This window comes from Microplitis demolitor, chromosome 4 (genome assembly GCF_026212275.2).
Source record: "Microplitis demolitor isolate Queensland-Clemson2020A chromosome 4, iyMicDemo2.1a, whole genome shotgun sequence".
Taxonomy (NCBI): domain Eukaryota; kingdom Metazoa; phylum Arthropoda; class Insecta; order Hymenoptera; family Braconidae; genus Microplitis; species Microplitis demolitor.
In genome coordinates, this window is record NC_068548.1 from 19666394 (window position 1) to 19688236 (window position 21843).

At 27.9% G+C, this 21843-nt stretch overlaps 3 protein-coding genes across 7 annotated transcripts in view; 2 read left to right on the plus strand and 1 right to left on the minus strand.

The window, feature by feature from the left end:
- Positions 1-99: 99 nt before the first annotated feature.
- LOC103568179 (heterogeneous nuclear ribonucleoprotein K) overlaps positions 100-21843 on the minus strand; it is a 44927-nt gene continuing 23183 nt past the window's right edge. For all 4 annotated transcript variants that reach the window (XM_008544914.3, XM_008544918.3, XM_008544916.3 and 1 more), the window contains 8 exons: positions 20866-20909; positions 18593-18665; positions 18102-18212; positions 5502-5630; positions 4950-5364; positions 4559-4746; positions 3958-4127; positions 100-3267 (listed from right to left, as the gene is read on the minus strand). In XM_008544914.3, the coding sequence (XP_008543136.1) occupies positions 3240-3267; positions 3958-4127; positions 4559-4746; positions 4950-5364; positions 5502-5630; positions 18102-18212; positions 18593-18665; positions 20866-20909 (1158 nt within the window). In that variant the 3' untranslated portion in view covers positions 100-3239. The remainder of the gene's footprint in view (positions 3268-3957; positions 4128-4558; positions 4747-4949; positions 5365-5501; positions 5631-18101; positions 18213-18592; positions 18666-20865; positions 20910-21843) is intronic.
- LOC103568177 (cytochrome b5-like) lies at positions 7300-8852 on the plus strand. 2 transcript variants are annotated; one of them, XM_008544908.2, is made up of 2 exons: positions 7300-7457; positions 8225-8852. In XM_008544908.2, exon 2 carries the CDS (start codon positions 8311-8313, stop codon positions 8716-8718), a length of 408 nt encoding a protein of 135 aa, XP_008543130.1. In that variant the 5' UTR covers positions 7300-7457; positions 8225-8310; the 3' UTR covers positions 8719-8852. The 2 variants fall into 2 exon arrangements, with proteins under 2 accessions (XP_008543130.1, XP_053594855.1); XM_053738880.1 differs by lacking the exon at positions 7300-7457 and adding an exon at positions 7817-7993.
- On the plus strand, positions 11116-12546 carry LOC103568178 (cytochrome b5). Its single transcript, XM_008544909.3, has 2 exons — positions 11116-11161; positions 11323-12546. Exons 1-2 carry the CDS (start codon positions 11145-11147, stop codon positions 11747-11749), a joined length of 444 nt encoding a protein of 147 aa, XP_008543131.1. The 5' UTR covers positions 11116-11144; the 3' UTR covers positions 11750-12546.

Here is a 21843-nt window from a genome sequence, read left to right on the forward strand (position 1 = left end):
ACAAAAGGTACTTTTTTTTTTTCGTTAATTACTTGAAACTTATCAAATTTTTTTCTTTTTTTTTTACATTTTTTGTACTAGACTTTATTCATGACAAATAAGTAATCATTACAAATAATATAATAGAGTTTAATGTAAACGTCAAAACGTACAACATTTGCAAGTGTTTATATTTTTTATTTCATCCGATTTATTACAATTGTATATTTTTTATTATTTCTCATTAACTGTTTTAATTAACAATATTATTATTAACTTTTTTTACACTCACAAATAATTGTACGAATATTTTTACATTGTTTACAAAATCATTCGCACTTTTTATAATTTTGTGTCTCGCATATCAAGTAATTACTTAATTACGTAAACACATTACATTAATTATTTTAAATTAATGATAATAATAATAGTAGAAAAAAAAAGAAATTAGTTGATAAAATGCACGAGTCTATTGACCGATAGATGCGTTTGAATAAATTTAATGATTGATTAGTGTACGACTTATCAACTACAAGCTCTACTAGAGAAAAATTTCAATGATTGGTACGACAGTACATTTATTAAATTAAGATTTTTTTTTTCGATAAATTCAGCTGTTGATTTACAAATGCCCTTGTAAAATTTTCCTGAGGATAAAAAATTAAAGCTGAATTTATTGGATACAAATAACAGTATTTATTAATATATTGATGACAAATATGACATTTAAAATTTAAATATTCATACGCTTTAATTATTCTCCATTTTGATTTTAAGTCGTACTAAATTTTTAAGACACACATAAGGAATTCAAAATACCACATAATTCGACAGTAAAAAAAAACTTTAAGAGTTACGATTACTTGTGATCGTATGCCATTTTTTTGTCAATATAAATTTTATGTCATAATTCAATTGTAATTTATTCCGACCGATACACAAGACCCTGAAGTTAACAGGCAGTTACGAATTTTTGATTTTTTTTTTCAACAAATTGCAAAAAAAAAGAAAACTAAAAAAAAGCGCATGTAGAAAATTAAAAAAACTACATGTGCAATTTTTTTGAAAAATTTTTTTTTATACTTCGTCGGTTTAAAAAAAAAATCAAAAACTTATAAAGCCTCGACTAACTTCAGTATCACGAATCTTAACTCTCAAGCTTCAACGATCGATGATTTATTTTTTTAAATCAACATTATTGATATATATTTAGATTTATAAATGTTATATATTGTAATAATAATGATAACTATTATTATTATTAATAATAAAGATGCTAAGCGTCTGTTGCAGCTCAAAGATCCATAACTATTTAAATTTAATAAACTTATTACAAAATGAATGAATAATTTCTAAGTTTTTTTTTTATCTATTGATTGACGTTTTTAAAATTTGAATATTTGAGAAAAAAATGTTAATTATGTACATGATTTTTCTCCAAAAGCATCGTCACTATTTTACTTTATTGTATTTTATTTAAATTAATATTAAGGATGTAAGAAAAGTTGTTATATTTTATTATGTCATATATGATAATTATTTTTTTTGTCATCGATTATTCAAAAACTTTAGGCCATTAAAAATGACTATTGTATCAATAATAGCGATTCGTTTTTTGATTTATTACAATTATTGTTTTTCTTGGATTTTTTTTCTCATACAATTTGTGTGTCTGTTATTATAATTGTCATTATTTGAATAATTATAATTATTATGACAAACTTCAAGAGTTCGTACTATTTAACGGTGCTCAAATCAGCCTGAAGACTGTCATTAATAGAAAAAAAAATTATTTAAAAAAAAAGAAAGAAAAATTAAAGATATATTGTAATTGATATATGTAAATATGATAATTATAATTATATTAATTATAATATTGATTATAAGAATAATAATAATGATTGTTGTAATTAAACAATAGCTAGTTCTATAATAATTTTATAGAATATTTAAGTTATTACTTATTTACATCAAATGATAAACAGAAAATTCAAAAAAAAAAAATATACATTAGAAAAATGTTAACGTATGCGAAAAAGTTTTATAAAAATGAAAACTATTAAAGGGGGGAAAGGAGACTGAGATAAAAAAAAAGGGCATGTTTTGTGATTTTATTTTTCAGAGAACATTCTGTTCCAAAATTCTTAAAATTTGTGACATTATTTAGCATCATTTCAAGAATATTCTGCTAAATTTTCATAAAAAAATTTTGAAAAATAAGCCAGTGGTAGTGGGGAGAGCCGTGTCTCCTTAAAAACAGTCTCTATGCGGTACGCAGGATTACTCGTGACTGTTTCATTTGAAATTAAAAAACCTTGAAGATTTCTTTAGTACATAAGTTTATCTTGGATTTGAAGGAAGGAATAATCAAAATATTCAGTTTTGAATTTTTGGTAAAGATACAATCAAAAAATCCTCCGTTCAAATCCAACATAAACTTATGTACTCAAGAAATTTTTTTGGTTTTTTAATTTTAATTGAAGCAGCAGTCATGAGTTATCTTGTCTACGACCTGGAGACTTTTTTTGACGTGACTTGTCTCTCCCCACTACCACTGGCTTATTTTTCAATATTTTTTATTGAAAATTTAGCAGGATATTCTTGAAATGATACTTAAAAACGTCCAAAGTTTTAGGAATTTTAATAAAGAAGGTACTCTGAAAAAAAAATATCACAAAAGTATGCTCTTTTTTTTTGTTAGACCTTTTCCCCCTTAAGAAACTTATTTTAGTCTTCGCAGAAAAAAAAGTAATTATAAAATCAAACTGTCATAAATGTTTGTAGATTATTATTATTATTATTATTATTATTATTATTATTATAATTAAGAGCCCCAATAAAAATTAAAAGGCATTAGTTTAAATATTCTACATATTATTGAATATCATAATGAAAATAATTATTGGAAAAATATCTAAGTGAAAAAGTAGCAACACTCGATCATGTTATTACTTAATAAATTTGCTTAATATATTTTTTCACATGCGATTGATTGTTATCGTGTATTTACTCCGGAGTACATCAGTATTACGAGGTGCTGTTACTATATGGAAATATTCTAATTAATGCATTTTCTACGTAACTATACTCGATTTCTTTTATTTATTTATTAATAATTATTAATTAATAATGTTGTTGATGTCGATGCATTTTTTATAATATTAAAAAAAAAAAAAAAAGAAAAAAAAAGAGCAATGAATGAAAAAGAAAAACGTTCAGACGCATCTTTGGCTCCCCGTTAGCGTATCAGTCCATGTAATTTAATAATGATCCGCATTCTCTTGTACACTGTAACATAAATTTAAATAATTATAAATATTTATATAAAAATATTAATTATAAAATTAAATATCTACAAGTACATGATATGTTTTATGATCAATAAATAAATTTAATAATATTGTTTTATTTAATAAATAATAGTAATAATGTAAACATAAAAGCGATGGTTAATGATTTAACGACAGCAGGATTGGTGTTAGTTCCAAAGCAGACAGGAGTCGACGATTATGAGCACCTTTGTAGGATGATTAGTGATTCCTTGTTACCTATACAGTAGAACAACAAAATCACTAGTCTTCCATACAACAGAGCTCCATTCATTCACGACGGATGACTTAAATATTTTGCTTCTCTTCAAGTTGATTCCAAGCTTTCTCATATTTTTTATTTCAATAAATATGTACACTGTTTTTTTTTCTCTTTTTATTTATTACAATATAAATCTCACCTTTATTTACTATTACTTCCATTCGCACGGATAATTGATGCGTATGTTAGTTACAAGCGATGAATTTATATTAGTAAATTATATGTAATTAATAAGTATATATATATATATATTAACAATATGCCTTTGAAAGGTTAATAAATGGTTATTATTTTTTTTAATTATTTTGGTAAAACGGTAATTAATTAGTTGTATAATTGATGAATTAAATGACAAAGCGTAAAAAATTTGTTAAATAAAATAATTACCTTTGTTGCAGCAGATACTGGGCCATTTGAATTTGATTTGGTACTCCGGATATTGTTATTATGCGATCATTACTTCCGGGTAGTGGTAAATCTATTGTGATAGAGGCTCCACTGTCAGATCGAATTTTTCTGATTCTTGCACCGCCTTTGCCAATGATAGCTCCCGCAAGCTGTAAATTAAATTAATTGTGGTAAGAAAAAATTTTAATTAAAAACAAAAATTTTATTCAGTTACGCAGAAATAATTAAATTTATAATTCGTTTGATAACGAAAATAATTCATTACAGCTGTTATTAATAATTATTTTTATTGATTAAAAAATTTAAGTATCAATAAAATTATAAAGCTGTTGATGTAAGAATTTAATTTCAAAGTTCATGCAGGAAATTGTAAAAAATTTTTATTGTATGCAATTTTATTTCCCATTAAAAAAAAAATTTATAAGTCTAAAGTCAACAGACTGAATTTGAAAAATTTTCGAGCTAGTGACGTATTTAAAAATTATGTGATATGACGTTAATTAAATTTTTAAATTTAAATTCCTAGTAACATGATATTAAATTTTTGTGGTTGGAATTTAATACTATATTGTGTGCTTACATCTTTTGGAATGGTAACTTGAGTGCTGGTTTTATTTCCACCCATATTACCCTGGTTACCCTGATTATTTCCTCCCATTGGTGGGCCACCCATACCAGAATTACCACCGCCGCCACCGCCACCTCCGCCTCCACCACCACCGCCGCCAAGTCCATTCGGAGCATTTCCTTGCATTCCCCATCCATTATCTGTAAACAATAAATCAATTTAAAACAAAACCAGTAAAAGAATTCGAATCAACAGAAGAAAAAAAAATTAAGAATAAAATTGTCCAAATAAGCTTTTCGCTTACGGCAAAATAACTCAGTTGGCAAACAGATCAATAGTTAATCTCGAAAGATGCGAGGTACTTTTTTTTTTTTTTTTTATATAAAAGCATGAGTTTGCTTACCATTGTAATTTCCTCCACCGAAAGGCGGAGGGCCGCCCCTGTTTCCAGCGTAGCCTCCACCTCCGCCTCCACCACCGCCACCGCCTCCTCTGCCTCCGTCGTAGCCGCCACCTCGGGCATTGCCACCATATCCACGGTCAGGTGGTCCTGACATACTGCCGCCGCCCCCTCGGGGACCTCCGCGAGGTGGTGGAGGGAATCCTCGATTCATATCTGGTGGGCCGCCGCCTCGGTTGTCACGACGGGGTGGCATTCCACCACCACCGCCACCACCACCACCCCCGCCGCCTCCACGTCCTCCGGGGAATCCGGGTTTACCTTGACCGTCTCCGCTTCCATAACCACCATACTCATCGGCATAGTAATCATCGTAGTTATGCGGATCGTACGGGTTATTTATACCCTTCAATGGTGACTGAAAAATATTAAAATTACGTTATTAAATTTATTCTACACACGCTCTTAAATTCCAACATACACACAATTTTTTTTTTTTTTTTTTAATGAATAAATAAATAAATTTTAAAAAAATATAATAAATAAATGACTTACTGTTTTTATGGTGGCAACCAATTCTCTAATGCAGTCCATACATGTCGCAGACTTGCCGCAAATGCTGATGACACGATCAGTACTGTGGGGACAACAGTTTGAGTAAATCTTGATCCTCGCACCCGTTTTCTGCAATGCAAACACAAACATTTCCATTAGATCTTGCAAAGTATTCTGGCAACTGTTGTTGTACTAGACTTTTACAAGTTGAGGTAACAAGCATTCAAAGTAGTTTTTTTTTTTATTATTCCTTTGGCCTTTTTTTATTTTAAATTTTTTTAAAGACTATTTTTACTTTTTACGGACAACTATCATGTTCTACAATCTTTACTTTATGTTTCTCATTTTTAGTTTTTTTTTTTTCTTTTTTATCGTATTACAGTTTATCCATGTTTATCAAAGTTGACGCGACAACCAGCGAAAAGTGACCGCGACTGGGTTATTTTTTCGACGCCAATCGGTAGATCGCGTGAGGACAATCGCTTATAATGTATAAGAGACCTGAGAAACCAGTAATTTTTTTTTTTTTTGTAACATAGCTATCTAGATAAAACAGGTGAATAGTAACTAACAAGCACACGTAATTATTTTCATTCGTGCAAAGAATGAATATTAATAACAACTAAAATAGCTTGATCTTATGATCAAGTATAAACTTTAAATACATTTTTATTAATTTTTCTGTTAATTAATTCACGTTTTTATGGTACTGACTTTTCATGATCCTGAAGCTAATATGATACTGAAAACAGCCGACGTCTAATAATTTTTGAATTGTTTTTTAAAAAAGCAAATCATAAAAAAAAATATTTAAAAAAATTGTATGTATAATTTTTTAAATTTTCTACATGTGCATATTTTTATTTTTAATTTTTTTGTCATTCATGTGATTAAAATAAAATCCTAAAATTTTTAATTGTCTGTCAATTTCTGGATCATAAGTTAACAGACAATTAAAAATTTTCGGATTTTTTTTTCATCAAATGAATTACAAAAAAATAAAAATTAAAAAAATGCACATGCAGAAAATTTAATAAACTATAGGTGCAATTTTTTCAAATATTTTTTTTTTATCATTTACTGTTTTAAAAAACAATTCAAAAATTATTAGACGTCAGTTCATTTCAGTATCATGACTTCATGTTATTTAACTGGTAAATTTCTTATTCAAAATAAATTTATATAGCAAAGTTTCAATATAAATAAAAATGTATACCAATACAGACTGTAACAAAATAGCGGAGTAAATATGAAGCGGATTACTGTTTATTTATTTAATCCCCTCGGAGTAAAATTCACTTCGAAGAGTTTATTTAAATATTAAAAGTCTGAATCGGAGTAAAAGTGGTTTTAAATAAAATCCAGACTATTCCGAAATCACTCCTCTAAAAAAACTAATTCCGAATATACTTCGTATGCAAAGTGACTTTTTTTACTTCAGAATTCTGTATGACAGTGAATTTGAATTTAAATAAAATCCGTAATCACTCTGAATTGACTCCCAATTTTTTACAGTTCAATAACAGCCACTATGCATCATGTCATGAATCGGGTCATATGTTACAATTATTAACAATTCGTTAATTAATTATAAATAAAAATTTCTATTAATATTTTCAATCCATATCCATAATAAATCTAATCAATAGATAAATTTTCCCACATTAATTTATATTTCCGCTAATGTCGTCATGTCTATTCAATGTTAATGAGGACTTAATGAATTTTAAATATATATAAATGTGACCAATACTCAATAATGATTTCTTTTTATTGTTAAAGACTGAATTATCAAACTGTGAGAGTCAGTCAAGTTAAATCTGTTTGACGAGTGGGATTGTACAGTTGTGTATAAACTAAAAAGTGAAATTAAATATAAAACCAGTTGTAAGACTGGCATGTGACAGTACATTAATTCATTTCACTTTCACTCAAGTTCAATTTCTTGGTTAAAAAGTAATATATATTTTCAGTAGTACTATAAATAAATAATCAAAAACGTCTTATCAACATAGTATCGTTTTAGCAATTAATTAAATTTGAATATTAACGAGATAGTAAATATTAAATATAATGTGCTGTATTATCTAGTAGGAAAATTATAAATTATTGGATAGTCATTACAGTAACGTGTAATATGGATATGTTGTTGTGTTGCTGTTTATAGTAGTGTCGATTAAATTTCTGCTTGTAATTGTCCCTCGGTACCTCGTTGTTATGGAATAATAATCAGTATCCATAGTTTTAAATACGTAGATATTGTCATTTAAATTTGAATCCGCGATTCTTATTCATAATCGTCACATATATTCGTTTATTAATATGGTAACGATATTGTCGGGTTAAATGTTAGCATATAGACATTAATATTATTAGTGTTAAATAAAGTAAATATGTAGGGGAGAGAAGGGGTAAAACGGGGTACTTAAGAACATACAAAATTTTCGAAGACTCAAATTTGCTCAATCTTTTTTTTTTTAATGATATTCAAAGTAAATAGAAAAAGTTTTTAGTTGACGTTAAAAAAAAAAATTATTTTGTGGGCAAAATGGGTACCCCCTAAAAAAGTTCAAAAAAAAATTTTGAATAGTTTTTATATCATAAAACAAGTCATTGATATTTTTTGACTGACACTCGATTTTTAAAAAAAATTTTTTTATAATTTTAGGGATACCGTTTTGCCCCCGCACCTATGAATAATAAATTTATTTTAATGGTTTCAGGTCTTGGAGAAAATAAAAAAAAAATAAATTTAATTAAAGTGATACAAGAACAAGTGGTAAAATAATAAAAATAATTATTGTTAGTAATGACGACAGTATATTCAGCTGATGAAGTTGCAAGTCATGATAATGAAAAAGATCTATGGATGATAATCCACGGTGGAGTTTATAATCTGACTAAATTTTTGCAAGAGCATCCTGGAGGTGAGGAAGTTCTGCTAAATCTCGCTGGGCAAGATGGCACTGAGTGCTTTGACGAAATGGGACACACAGCAGAAGCTGTGCAGTTAAGAGAGACATTAAAAATAGGAGTTGTTGCCGAAGGTGGTACCGGAGTATCAAAATCATCAATCGGGTCAAGTAAAAACTCACCGACTGTTGATGATGATGATTGGGAATATCAAGAACCAAAAAAAGAGTCATCTACTACAGCTTATATTTTCATTGGTATACTCGTACTTGTTTATGCACTTATATATAAATATATTTTATAAATACTTATTACTATTAAATTTACTCATGAATTTTTTAAAATAATAAATATTCAGTTTCATTATATGTTATATTGTTATAAATAATATATATGTATACATATTTATGTTTTGTGGAAAATATTGTGGATATTGAATTGTAAAATAATAGATAAATAAAATAATGATAAATGACATCAATCGTAATTTATCAGAGTTTTTTTTTAAATATTTTAGACAATAAGTTGATTTAAATGACTGGTATATTAAATTAAAATTATAAATTGGTAATTGATGTAATAAAAGTAAGTCTTTAAATAAAATGAGTAGTTATAAATATAAGTGATTAAATGATATCAAGAATTATCTTATCATTATTGTTATACTTGCAAAAAGTATCAAGTATAAAAATAAAAAAATAGCCTTCAATTACGTAAATAACAGAATGACTAAGGTATTCTTATAGTACTAAGTTACAAAATGAAAAATGAATGATAGATATAATGAGGATTGATGTCAGTAGATTTATTTTGCGATGATATAAGAAAAAAAAGTTATTCCCATGGAAGAAGTCACGCCTAAATTTTCGTTTTATGTATTTTTATCTCATCTATTTCATATCTGAACGGGGACTACTCGTTTCTGCGATATTAAATACGTCTGTGATAGGAAGCGAGCTCTTGTACCAGCAGTGATAGCCAGAGAGAAAGATAGAAGAGCTATGAGTTGTAAATTGAAAGTGCATTCACTGATAAATTTAATCTATAGAATATATGACATATTTTTAAAATAATTTCTTTTACAACTCATAAATATTTTATTCATTTATATAATTATTTTAAATAAATAAGTTTTAAAAACTTATCATATATTTATAGTGAATATTAAAACACATTTTTTTTCTTTTATTATCAGAATGGATCAAAGTTCAACTGGAATAAAAGAAATACATACATAGTGTGCGTATTTTATTTTCAAATTTCATTTCTCGTGTCTTCTCCACAAAGATATATACATACACGTATATATATATATATATATTTTTTTTTTTTTAGTTTAAAATAGCAAATCACATTTTAGCATCTAGAGTTTTACCATTTCGATTTTATTCAGGCCGTTTTTACCTACTATACGATTTATAAAAGATAGATAAGGTCAACTGTCGAGTACATTCATAAGAATAAGAATAAAAAATATAAAAAAAAAAAAATAATAATAATAATGAAATAAAAAAATGAGAATACGATGTCATGAAAGTGGGGACACGTGAGTTGTTAAAGTAGAGAGGGAATGAATAAATATTGTGGTGATTGTAACAAGTACGACAGTTGATCGTTAAAGTAACGTCATCCAGTGTAATAATTTATATTATTTTATTTTTTCCATTTAACTTTAAATTAATTGTGTTTTTTTATTATTTTATTGTTAACAAATATATTTATATACTACTTTTATTATTACCATAATTAAAAATAATAATAATTATTATAACTATTATTATAAATTCATTTTTAACTAACGCTGACGTCTCGTCTCGGTAATCATTGGTGAGTGAACAGATTAACGGGTATATAAATAGAGAGCCAGTGAGATCAGGGTTGATGTTAATGAATATTCATAAAACGTAAATTTGCGTGAAAAATAAAAAATAAAATAGAAAAAAAAAAAAAAATCACGTGGTTTAATGCACAAGTAAAGAGAAAGAGAGAAATAGTTGAAGACAAGACTCTTGAAACTGAGGTGAGTCGACAAATTTTTCTCTCTTCCTCTTCCTCTTCTCTTTCCCTTTAATTTATTACATCAAACGAATAAAATATATTATTATTATTATTTTAGCTTTAATTTTTTAAATATTTATAAGGATAAATTATTTATTTAAATGAAATATATAACTAAATAAAAGTTTTACTATTTATCTTACAAGTGGATGACGTACATACTATTTATTCCTTCGCGAATATTCTCAACGCCATGTTGTTACGAAATAGTGCGATCGGAAAAAAAATCATCGTATTCATTATTATTAATGTTGAATTATAAATAAATAAATTAATGTCAATTACATTAATCATCCAATCATGGGTAATTATAAAAATTATACAGAAAAAAAAATGGCAATTTTTAATTTTTAAATTAAAATTTTTCAAATTAAATATGGGATTTTACTTATTAATTATTTTTAATAAATTTTGAAAATGTGGAGTTTTTTGAAACTTTGGAATGTAAAAAGTAGATTATGTGTGACAGCTACAAAATCATAAATATTGAGAAATATAAATTTGTAATAAATACGGAAGTTAATAAAAAATAATAAAATCTATTGATAGAATTTAATTACGGCTGGTAAAATAGTTACGTAATTGATGTACGCATCAATTATGATTTATATTTTTTTTAGTTGACAATAAAACCACTCGAGTGCGCTAATATCTTGACAATTTAAATTAATCATGGAAAATAAAAAAATGTATTTATTTATTACTATTGTCAGCTTTAAATTTTATTGGTGCTTAGGACTATTGGAAAATTCCGGTTAAAAAAAAAGGGTTTAAGATAAAAAAATTTTGTTCTGATAGTTGGTAAGCTACAAGTGAATAAGTGAAAATAATAACAATATAATAATTTCAGATCGAATTTTTGGAGTTTGTCAGAAGAAATGACGGAATTAAAGCAATTTACAAGAGCTCAAATTTCAGAGACAGACCGTAAATTGACGAGGATTATAATTCATGACAAAGTTTATGATGTCACGCAATTTCTCAATGAACATCCGGGTGGTGAAGAAGTTCTACTTGACCACAAAGGTGTAGATGCATCTGAGGACTTTGATGATGTCGGTCACTCAGCTGATGCTCAAGAATTGATGAAAAAATATATGATTGGAGAACTAGTCAAAGAGGAACGGACAAATAGTGCGCCAAAAAAAGGCTGGACTACTGGACAAAAAAATAAAACAAAACAAGAAGTTGAAGGACCTCCACTTCTTTTTTATATGATTACGGGAGGTTTCTTATCTTTCTTAATCGCTGCTTGGTATTTCCAACTCGGTGAATAATTTTTTTAATAATAATAATAAGAATAATATTAATAATAATAATAATAATAATAATAATAATAATAATAATAATAATAATAATAATAATAATAATAATATTAGACTTTATATTAATTTGCTATTGCAAAAAAAGCGCCTACTTCTTACACCCGCGAATGAGTAAAACCAAAAAACTGACAAAAAAAAACTACAGTCTATTAAAAGATAAATTTTCAACATCGAATAAAAATAATTTTTTGAATTTATTTTATAATAATTTGTTGTATAAAATATACCTAATTACAGCTTCAATTAATAAATAAAATTAAGGGAAAAATTTTATTGTAAGCACTAAAAAATAAAAATGAATTTGTAAAAATAATTATTTCTGTACTTAAATAATAATATTTAAATTTTATCTATTTAAATAAAAATTTTAAAAACTTGTAAATTAGTTCGGGCACTAATTACTGATTGAGTGAGTGAGTCGTTGGCCAGAGCAGAGAAACTTGGGTTGGTGACGATTTGCGTCAGACAACTGGAGCGAGAGAATTTAACAATCCACACACTAGTTGGTACTTTCACTGAGTAGGGAGTGAAATTCATACAAAAAATATTGAAATATAGAATAAGAGAGCGAAAAACGTCTAGTGTATTTTCCAAATATATAATAGTGATAATAATAATCATGGAATATCTTCACTATCAGATATCAACTGATAATTTAAAAGTAAAAAATGTATAATAATAATGATGAAAATCCAACTATACAAAATTTTAATATATATATTTGTAATAAAAAGTTTTCAAGACTTTCATGAGTTGTCAGGTATTCAAACGATTATTTGTGAATTTTATCAAGTTTTACGGAATCCCTTCGACATCATCCAATTCCCATTTGAATACTTATTTCCAATAGGGAATTCGATCTTCGTGACTCATCTACGTATACACACCCTGTAGTTATTTTTAAATAATCAACACTCGCGTGTTTTACCTCAGTATAATTTCACGAGCAAATAAATATGATAAAAAAATATTTACTGCTATTATACAGAAGCAAAAAAAATAAACTATAAATAAATTATAAACGATCCCAAAATGGCATAAATAACGACCTAAATGACGTAAATAATTTAATTAAAACCACTCACCTCGCAATTAAATACATGGCCACTAAATAAAATTATTTATCTCACTCGATATATTTAATGAAATTATTAAATATCAGATACGAGAGTTTAATTGACGCAATGTACGACATATTTAATATAAAATATATAAATAAAAAAATATAATAATTCGCGGGTGAACCGTTCGCTCGAATGGTTCAGTGTCAACTGACTGGATGTCTCGTGCGCGCCCTGAATGCACCCTTGGGACCTTATTTTTTTTGACGTCCATCTCTCTCTCTCTTTTCCTCTCTAGCTCGTATTTCCGGTGATATGGAGGGGATGAAAAAAGAAGGAAAAATACTAAATGGACGAACATCAGCTGTGCGTTTAAAAATTTCATAATTCAAATATTTCTTTTTTTTCTTATTGTTAATAAAGAAAAGAAAAAAAATGATTATTATCCGCGGGTAGTATCAACCTTTTTTTTTTTTTATTTAAATGGAATAAAAGTAAAAGTCATAAAAAGTGTATAGCTGTGAAAAGGTGAAGGAATAAAACCTCGAGAAGAAGTAATGGTAAAGCCAAAGGTTCTCATTTTACTTAAAAGAAGACTTTGCCTGAGCCAAAGAGAGCAGACATTAATGCACCTGGTGTAGCAGCTGTTTATGGACGTCCGTTACCTGGTCTAGCACCTGTTTGAGGTTGCGTGTCTTACAACTCGAACCCCCATAGCAACACATGTCACCAAAGAGAAATTCAGTGGCCTCCCTCGCCTACATACTCCACTGAGAGAATTATACAAACTTTAATATACTTTTTTTACGTTATTTCTTTATCTTCACATTTATCCCGACATACTAATGTACATACAAGACTACATTACATTACACTAGCCAGCTTTTGACTTTACACTCCCATCTACATCATCTACCATCATACGTCTCTCGTCTTCCTTCTTTTCATTACTATATAAATTTTTATACCAGGCGAAGAAAACGGCCGCATCTACTCCACTCGCGAATAACATCAAGGGAAAAATATAAAATAGACAAAGAAAAAAATATACATATTTTTTAGTAAATCGTCGAGAGAAAAATATGAGTTAAATAGACGTAAATGATTCTTTTATGAATACAAAAAAAATGAACGCGGGCTTTGATGTTAGCTTATGAAAAAAAAAAAAAAATAAATTTTAAAAAACCATTAACGTAATTTTAATTTTATCATTTTTTAAAATTGTTTTTATGTTGTTGAGTTTAAGAGGAAAGAAATTAATAATTGAGAAAATGTAAAAAAAATAATTATGTAAAAATAATGAAAAAGAATAATAAAAAATTAAGAACAAGGTGTACGTGGTGAGATTTAAAATTTTTTATCGAACAAACTTTTAAGAAAATTTAACTGAGTAAGAAGGGAAGTTAGCTCGCCGATCCGGAGAGTAAAGTTCAAGAAAAATAAAATCCCATGAGATTGCAGTAGTTTTATCTTGGTAAATCTATATATATATATACAAGTGGGATCAATTTTACAATCATTCACAGTATATCCTACAAAGCAATTTCAACAAATCTATTTCATACTTTTATATTTATTATTAAATTAAATTAATTTATTGTTATTATTATTTACACTTTATTGTATAAGATATATTGTTATAGAGGTAATAGATCTAAAATATAAATATGTGGAGTCATGACAACGTAATGGCGAATATTTGGAATGGGTTGTGCGCGCAAGTTGCGGTATTAGTTATGGCTGTCGATATTGATCCAACCCACGACCTATTCCCTTCATCTTATCTCGGCTGCATAAACTTAATACACATATTTACGTCCATGGTTGAAATACCGAATCTGCTTCATTTAATAATGACAGCATTTAAATTTAAGGTAAAATCGCTGAGAAATTTATTCCATTTTCTGATACGTATTTAAAAGATATATTTTTTAAACTTGGATGTTACCTTGGACGATAAAGTAATTGGATGAGAGTGAGAAAGACAGAGATGGTATGACCGAAGAACATTCTGCAGTCACCTAACCGGATTTTACGGCCGACCGGAAGCCGGAGGTTTCGTTCCCTTTATGCCTCCCGGGTTATAAGCTCGAACGGCTTCCCTTCGCCAAGTTTTAGAGTTTAAATTTTCGAGGATGCCGAGGATCGTCTGTATGTAGTACACACATATATATACATATTTGTATATGTACCACATATTGTGGATGTATGAAAACCTACTGTACATCCAACACTTGTCTAGTACATTAGGTACATTTTTTCCGATCTCTCCAACGAGTTTACCCTCGTGTCCGAGAGGTTTCAACACTGCGCTTGGGAAACTCCACTCTTACTAATTGAAATATAATGAAGCTTGGGTTATTTGCGAGCTGTAACTCTCTTTGTTTATTATTTTTTTTTTAACTTTTACTTTGTGTAAAAAAAAAAAAAATAGTTTTAATAACAGTTTAAATGAAATTCGCGTTCCCGCCGTTTACTAAAATGTTTAAACGTAACTCGTTTCCCATTTACGGGGGAAAATATAATTAATAAGTAACAATTGAAGATAAAACTTTACATAATATGAAAACGTTAAATAAAAATATGAAAATGTAAACGTGTTGTAGTTAATTTTATATTGCGTGTATGGATTATAATTGAGGGTGATGCATATGTCAGTGATCGGACCTTAGGGGCGTATATGGGAACAATACACGAATACAAAAATGAACATGACATGTGTCTTGTCAATGGACAACAGAAGATCGTTATTTTTTTTTCCCATGAGTGACGAATCAAATTATTGGCAGATGCAAATTTTAAGTCAACGCCACAGGAAGTTAATTTCTATTTTATTATTGTTTTTTTTCCTTTATTTTCTTTTTTACTAAAGCATCTCTTAGAAATTTTAAATAAAAATGTTAACTTTATATAGCTCGTAATATTTTTAACGAATTATTTATATTTCGAAATTCAAAGTTTGATATTTTGTTTTAATATATTTAGTATTTAATTTAAATTATCTGTGTTGCAATTATCTATACCGAAGCAATAAACTTTATAATTCAAAATGAATATTAGGAAATTCATTACTCTGACCGCGAAAAGCTTAATTGGAATGTACCTTCTAAATGAGTTATTATATTTTATTTGAGAATTAAAATAAAACAGATTTTGATAATTTTGATATATAAATAAAAAAAAATAAAACAATCGTCACTGATACTTGAACTGTAAATTTTTAATTCAATTGAAAACAAATTCTTGTTATAGAGCTTGATAAAATTTCAATGAATGCCACCAAAGCACTGGAATTTCTAGCAAATCAACTTCAATTGAAATAAATTTATTTCAAATCTCTTTGTAAAATTTTAATTAAATTTGAAATTCAAAATTTATAAATATGTATAAATTTGCATTGTTAATTAATGATGTTTGTTTAATGGTTATTATATTACTATAGTAATTAACTGGAATACATTTAATCAGCGTATATATATATATATACATATGTATAACATGTGCTATAATTGAGACGGATAGAGAAGATCAATCAAACTTGTTGGAAGTTAAGGTGAAACTTAAAGTTCTACAGCTCCAGGCATTCATGAATTTCAAATACTTAAATAATTGTTCATGTGTAAACTCAAGGGTACATAATTACCTGAGAAATTTAAAGACAAAACTCGAAGGAAAGACAAAAGTCGACGAGCAATATGATGACGATGATGATAAGTTTTATAAATAAATAGAATATTCAACAGCAACATGTTAACTTTAAATATCTTCAACAATGACATACGGCTGTCAACAAGACAGATGAGTGAGTCCTCGTATGTCGTTGGTGTTGGGTCACGAATCTCGATCATGCCGGAAAATAGAATCCGATTTCGCGGGAGGACAGGGAGTATAGGGAATAAAAATAGTGCAAGAAACGACAGTATCGTGAGGGGAATCAATAAAGTCTTGGAGACGCGACCTCGAATCGAAATAAAGCGGTTCGGCGACGTCGCTGAGTGGTGGTGCCACGTCTTGCCATTTTAAAGCTCTCCCTTACTTGGCTGACGTGCCTGCTCAGCTACTCTCGTGCAATTGGGATTCACTGGTAAAAAAAGGTCGATAGGATAGACAAGTACCATCCCAACCTCAACGTCCTCTTACAACATGACCATGTCACTGGAATTATTGTCTTCCTTTTAATGAATACACCTTGCAAGACAGTGAAAATTATCACACGGTTTTCATTTGTACAGAGGATAGGGTTTTTGTGAGACTAAAAACTTTTCAGAGATGAGAAAACTGTTGAAAAATAATTTTTTATAATAATTTTAGTGGAAGAATGAAACAATGGGGGCATGTAAAGATGAATAATAAAAGAGTAGAGTAACGTAACCTGAAGAGACTGTTCTCGCGTTTGGTTTTGTCTCTTGCTGGTGAACTGTAACGAGCCACTTGGCTACGTTGCATATTTCCAAGTACCGAGAATACATAGATAAAGAGAGTAACGTGAATGAGTGAATATATATATGTGTATGCTCACATATATCACTGAAAGTTCGTAAGCTCGACTACAGTTGGATTTTATTAGTGACGTGTAAATGGCAGCAGAGGTTTAATAAAATCTAACTATAGATTAACTACTCGTAATTGAAGGGTTTACGAGAAAACTTGCGTACTCGTATATTTGATTTAAAAAAAAATAGAGTAAAAATAATATAAAATGTGAACATGATTGAAAGCACTTTAAATTTGTATACAACAGCACAATTTTTAAAAAAATTTTCCAACTACTGTATCATCTTTCATTACGTTTCAATCAATAAATCTACGTATTATTTTTCAACAGATATTACACGATTTATCAATCAGTTTGTAGGAAATTTATCTTTTAAAAGTCAAATACAAGTTTTTAAAATGTTAAAAAAATAAAAAACAAAAGTAAGTAATGACAAATAGTTTCTAGGTCCTGGATCTTTTTCATTGCCTTAACTTGTCGCGTGTCTGCAAAACCGCGAGTCATAATGAATTATTAGCTTCCTAAAGTTTGGATAAACCCTATAGTGTACAACCAATAAAAAATACCCGAGACGTTGGCATGATGCCATGACGTAACTGCTGAGATAGAATCTCAAAGAAGTAAATGAAAAATGTATGCTTTTATTGTTATTTTTTGTCATTGGTTCTTTTTGTTTTTCGCGAATCTTCGGTTCAAGTTACGATTACTAATTTTTTATAATAATTTTATTGAGATAAATAACACTCACCTCACGAAGCTCTTTTATCTTGAGTCCACCCTTGCCGATGACACAACCGGCTTGGCTTTGATGGACAAGCATGCGAATATCGATTTCATCACTTCCGTGTTTTGTTCCATTCTGAAATAAATGTTTATTCAATTAGTTTCTGTTATTTCAATAATCAATTACACGGAAAATATATTTTCATTGTTATTATATAATAAATAATTCATTTTTTATTTGTGTTTTAGGATAAAGAAAATAACGATACTGAAGTTAACAGATGTCTAATAATTTTTGGATTGTTTTTAAAACGATAAATTATAAAAAAAAAATATTTGAAAAAATTGCACTTGTAGTTTTTTTAATTTTCTACATGTGCATATTTTTAGTTTTTGATTATTTGCTATTGAGTTGTAGAAAAAAAAATCTGAAAATTTTTAAGTCTGTTAACTTCAGGATCATAGAAAATATTGTTTATGTTTTTTTAATGATAACAATAAATAAATCGAATTTACCTCTTCAAGATTAGGTACAACTTTATTAAGAACCTGGAGTACTGTATCCAAATCCGAACTGATAGTCAGGACTCTATAATCAAAGAGTAACGAGTTATTAAAATTTTTAATGGCAAGTTAAAAAAAAATATATAAACAAGTACAAGACATTACAATTACATTCATTAAATATCCTTAATTAATATTTCTAGACAGCCATCCCCAACATTTCTGTTATTTTAATTATAAATTTAAAACCTTTCCATATTAGAAGGGAATGCATCAGACAGTCGTGGAAAAATTATTAAATAAAAAAAAAAAATGATAATAATAAAAATAAAAATAAAAAATAAGCCAGGCTCTACCTTTGCTTGTGAAAACTAGCCATTGCTTTTAACTTTACGGTCTTTGTGCTCATACCGACTGAGAGGAAAATGCAAATGAAAAATAATATTAAACAAAATCAACAAGTCCACCGATTATTATCTTTATTTTTACTTATTACGGTATTTTTTATACAGTTTAAGGTCTATACAATATATACTATCAAAGTGGACTGTAGGAATTTATTACCTCAACAAATTACTAATATTTAATGATACCTATCAATTACAAATACTAAAATTTAAGTACTCGACAAAAAAAATCCTACATTACTTTTTCTACATCCGTACCTTATTTTGTCAATCTCATGATGGAAAATAAAAATAATTTTCGCGGTTTTTTTTTTAAATTGAGAATAAAAACAATTTTTTCGATAAATAAAAATGAATTTGAAATAAAATTAAAATGAGTTTAATTTGATTGTGAAAGTGAAAATTAACTGTAACAGACTGCTACAGTATGTTCATTGAATAATGGTTCAAAATTGTAAATGAGGTCGCTCGTTCTCAAGCAATAAAGCGAGGAAATATATGAGCATCGTGGCAAAATGAATGACAAACTTGTCATTGCTCATCTCGACTATCTAGAACAGAAGTGGAAATACTTTTTCTTAAATGAATTTTATTTTATTTTTATTTTACTGTTGACTTATCTCGAACAAAGGGCATCTACTGTAAAAAATTTACTTTTTTTTAAAACAATTATTTAAATTAAAAAATAAATATCGCTGATGAAACTGCTGGATGTCTCACTCTTTCTGTCACTCAGTTAAATAATCCGCTGAAACGACAAATTTTTAAATTTAAAACTCAGTGTCGAGTTATCACAGTCTCGTTACGGTTGAAGATGTACAAAGACACCAGTCTAATTAATAATGATTAATCCATTCCTGGAGTCTTGATCAATATTTGCTTTATTTTTTCTGTATTAATTTATTGTGTGTTAGTAATTGGTGTATTTTAGCTGGGTCCTGTTGCGGATGGACGATGTCATTTCTGCTTTAAGAATCTGAAAAAAAATTTTTCTCTACGCGATATTTTTTTTTTCTTTTCAAATTAATTTTATAAAAAAATTTTAAAAAATATAATGACAAATAATTAAATTAATAGTGGTGAGATGACTTGATTACTGGTATTATTTAATCTTTAAACGGGGAATTAAGATGTAAAAAAAATAAATAAATTAATAAATAAAAATTAAAGCAGAATAATAAACAAAAAAAAATTTAACAGATCATAGCAATAGAGATAGTGAAAAAGAATGCAGGAATTATGAAATAATATTTATGAATAGCAAACAGTTTTAATGAAAAAATTCAAAGGCAATTGAATAAAACGAGAAAAAAAAATTCACTTTAATTAATTAAAATCCAGCGGATGAATAGAATAAAAAAACAAAATAAAAAAAAAATATTTACGACTTTAGTTTACGATAACCAGGAAATCCGGGCGTAATTAAATAAAAATAAATGACTTGAAACTTTATAAATAATAAACTAAACATAAAATCTCAGAGAGCATTCAAAATCCGTCTGTCACAAGTTTGTATAATTATAATTATTATTATTACTATTATTAATATTAATATTACAAGTATTATTTATGTTGTTATTAAAAGCTATGATAGGGATGTTAATAAAATAAATAAAAATAAATAGTGGATATGATGAAAAAGACATTAACGAGCATGAAAGATATTAATAATATATTAAGTACAAATAAATAAAAAAAAACCAAGAAAAAATAGACAGAGTTGTTAACAAGTAAATAAATGAAACTAAAAAATATATGATTTAAAATAAGTAGGATGAATGAATGAGTTAGAAAACCCTGATATTGTATGGTATCGTATATTAATTAGAGACAAAGAAGAGAGAATTAAGACATTAAGTAGTTGGTGTTTGGCATTACCGTTCGGGTCCGGGGCAATCGGGTACAATGATTGAGGCTTTGTACTGTTGGGCCATGGTAGTTGGTGGTTCATTGGTGGTTGATTGTTGTCGATTGTTGGTGGGGTTGGTGGTCCACACAATTGCCGATCGCGCGTCGGGGTCCGTCGTTCCGGGCAGGGCAACCGGCAGGGCAACGACGCACAGGATAACGCCGGGGCAACACCAAAGGGGCAACGCCGGGGTCGGGGCGGGGCCAGGGCACAAACCATCAACCAAGTTAGACCTCATATGTTTTTTTTTTTTTTTTTTTTTTTTTAAATATATTTTAATATCGAGACGAATCTCGATATTTATATTTACATTTATAAATATATATTTTTTTTTTATTTATCATTTTTTCTCTACAATATTTAAAATACCCTTATTCTCTAGGGCCACGACGTCGCGACGACGATGATGACAACGACGGCGACGACGACGACCACCATATATACGTATCGCCTCGTATTTTTATTTCCTTTTTTTTAATTAACGTTGAAAAAATTATTTAATATTTAATATGATAAAAAATTATAATTGTATTCAAAATAATTAAATTTCTTTATTAAAGAAATAAAATATCGAGGCGATTGCTTTTTTAAATTATCTTATGCCACATTTTCTCCTATGCAGCTTTTGTATATATGTATGATATATATGTATATACATGGATATCAATATTTTTTGCTTTACTGCTATTATGATTCTACTGTGCTGTATATAATTATATATTTTTTATTTTATTTTTAAATATAAATAACAACATCGGCTATAGGGTATACACCGAGTAATAACGGAGTTATTCTCTATTATTTGTGTAGCCTAGTTGACACACGAGCAAGTAATTTTTTTTTTTTTTTTAATATAAATATAAAAGAACAAAAAATTGAGCTTTCAATATTTAATTATAAATGTTACTCATTTTTCAAGGCTCTATCCATTCTAATTTATTTACTTT

Coding starts and splice junctions, on each gene's coding strand:
- LOC103568177 (XM_008544908.2), top strand. CDS start 8,311: ATGACGACAGTATATTCAGCTGATGAAGTTGCAAGTCATGATAATGAA.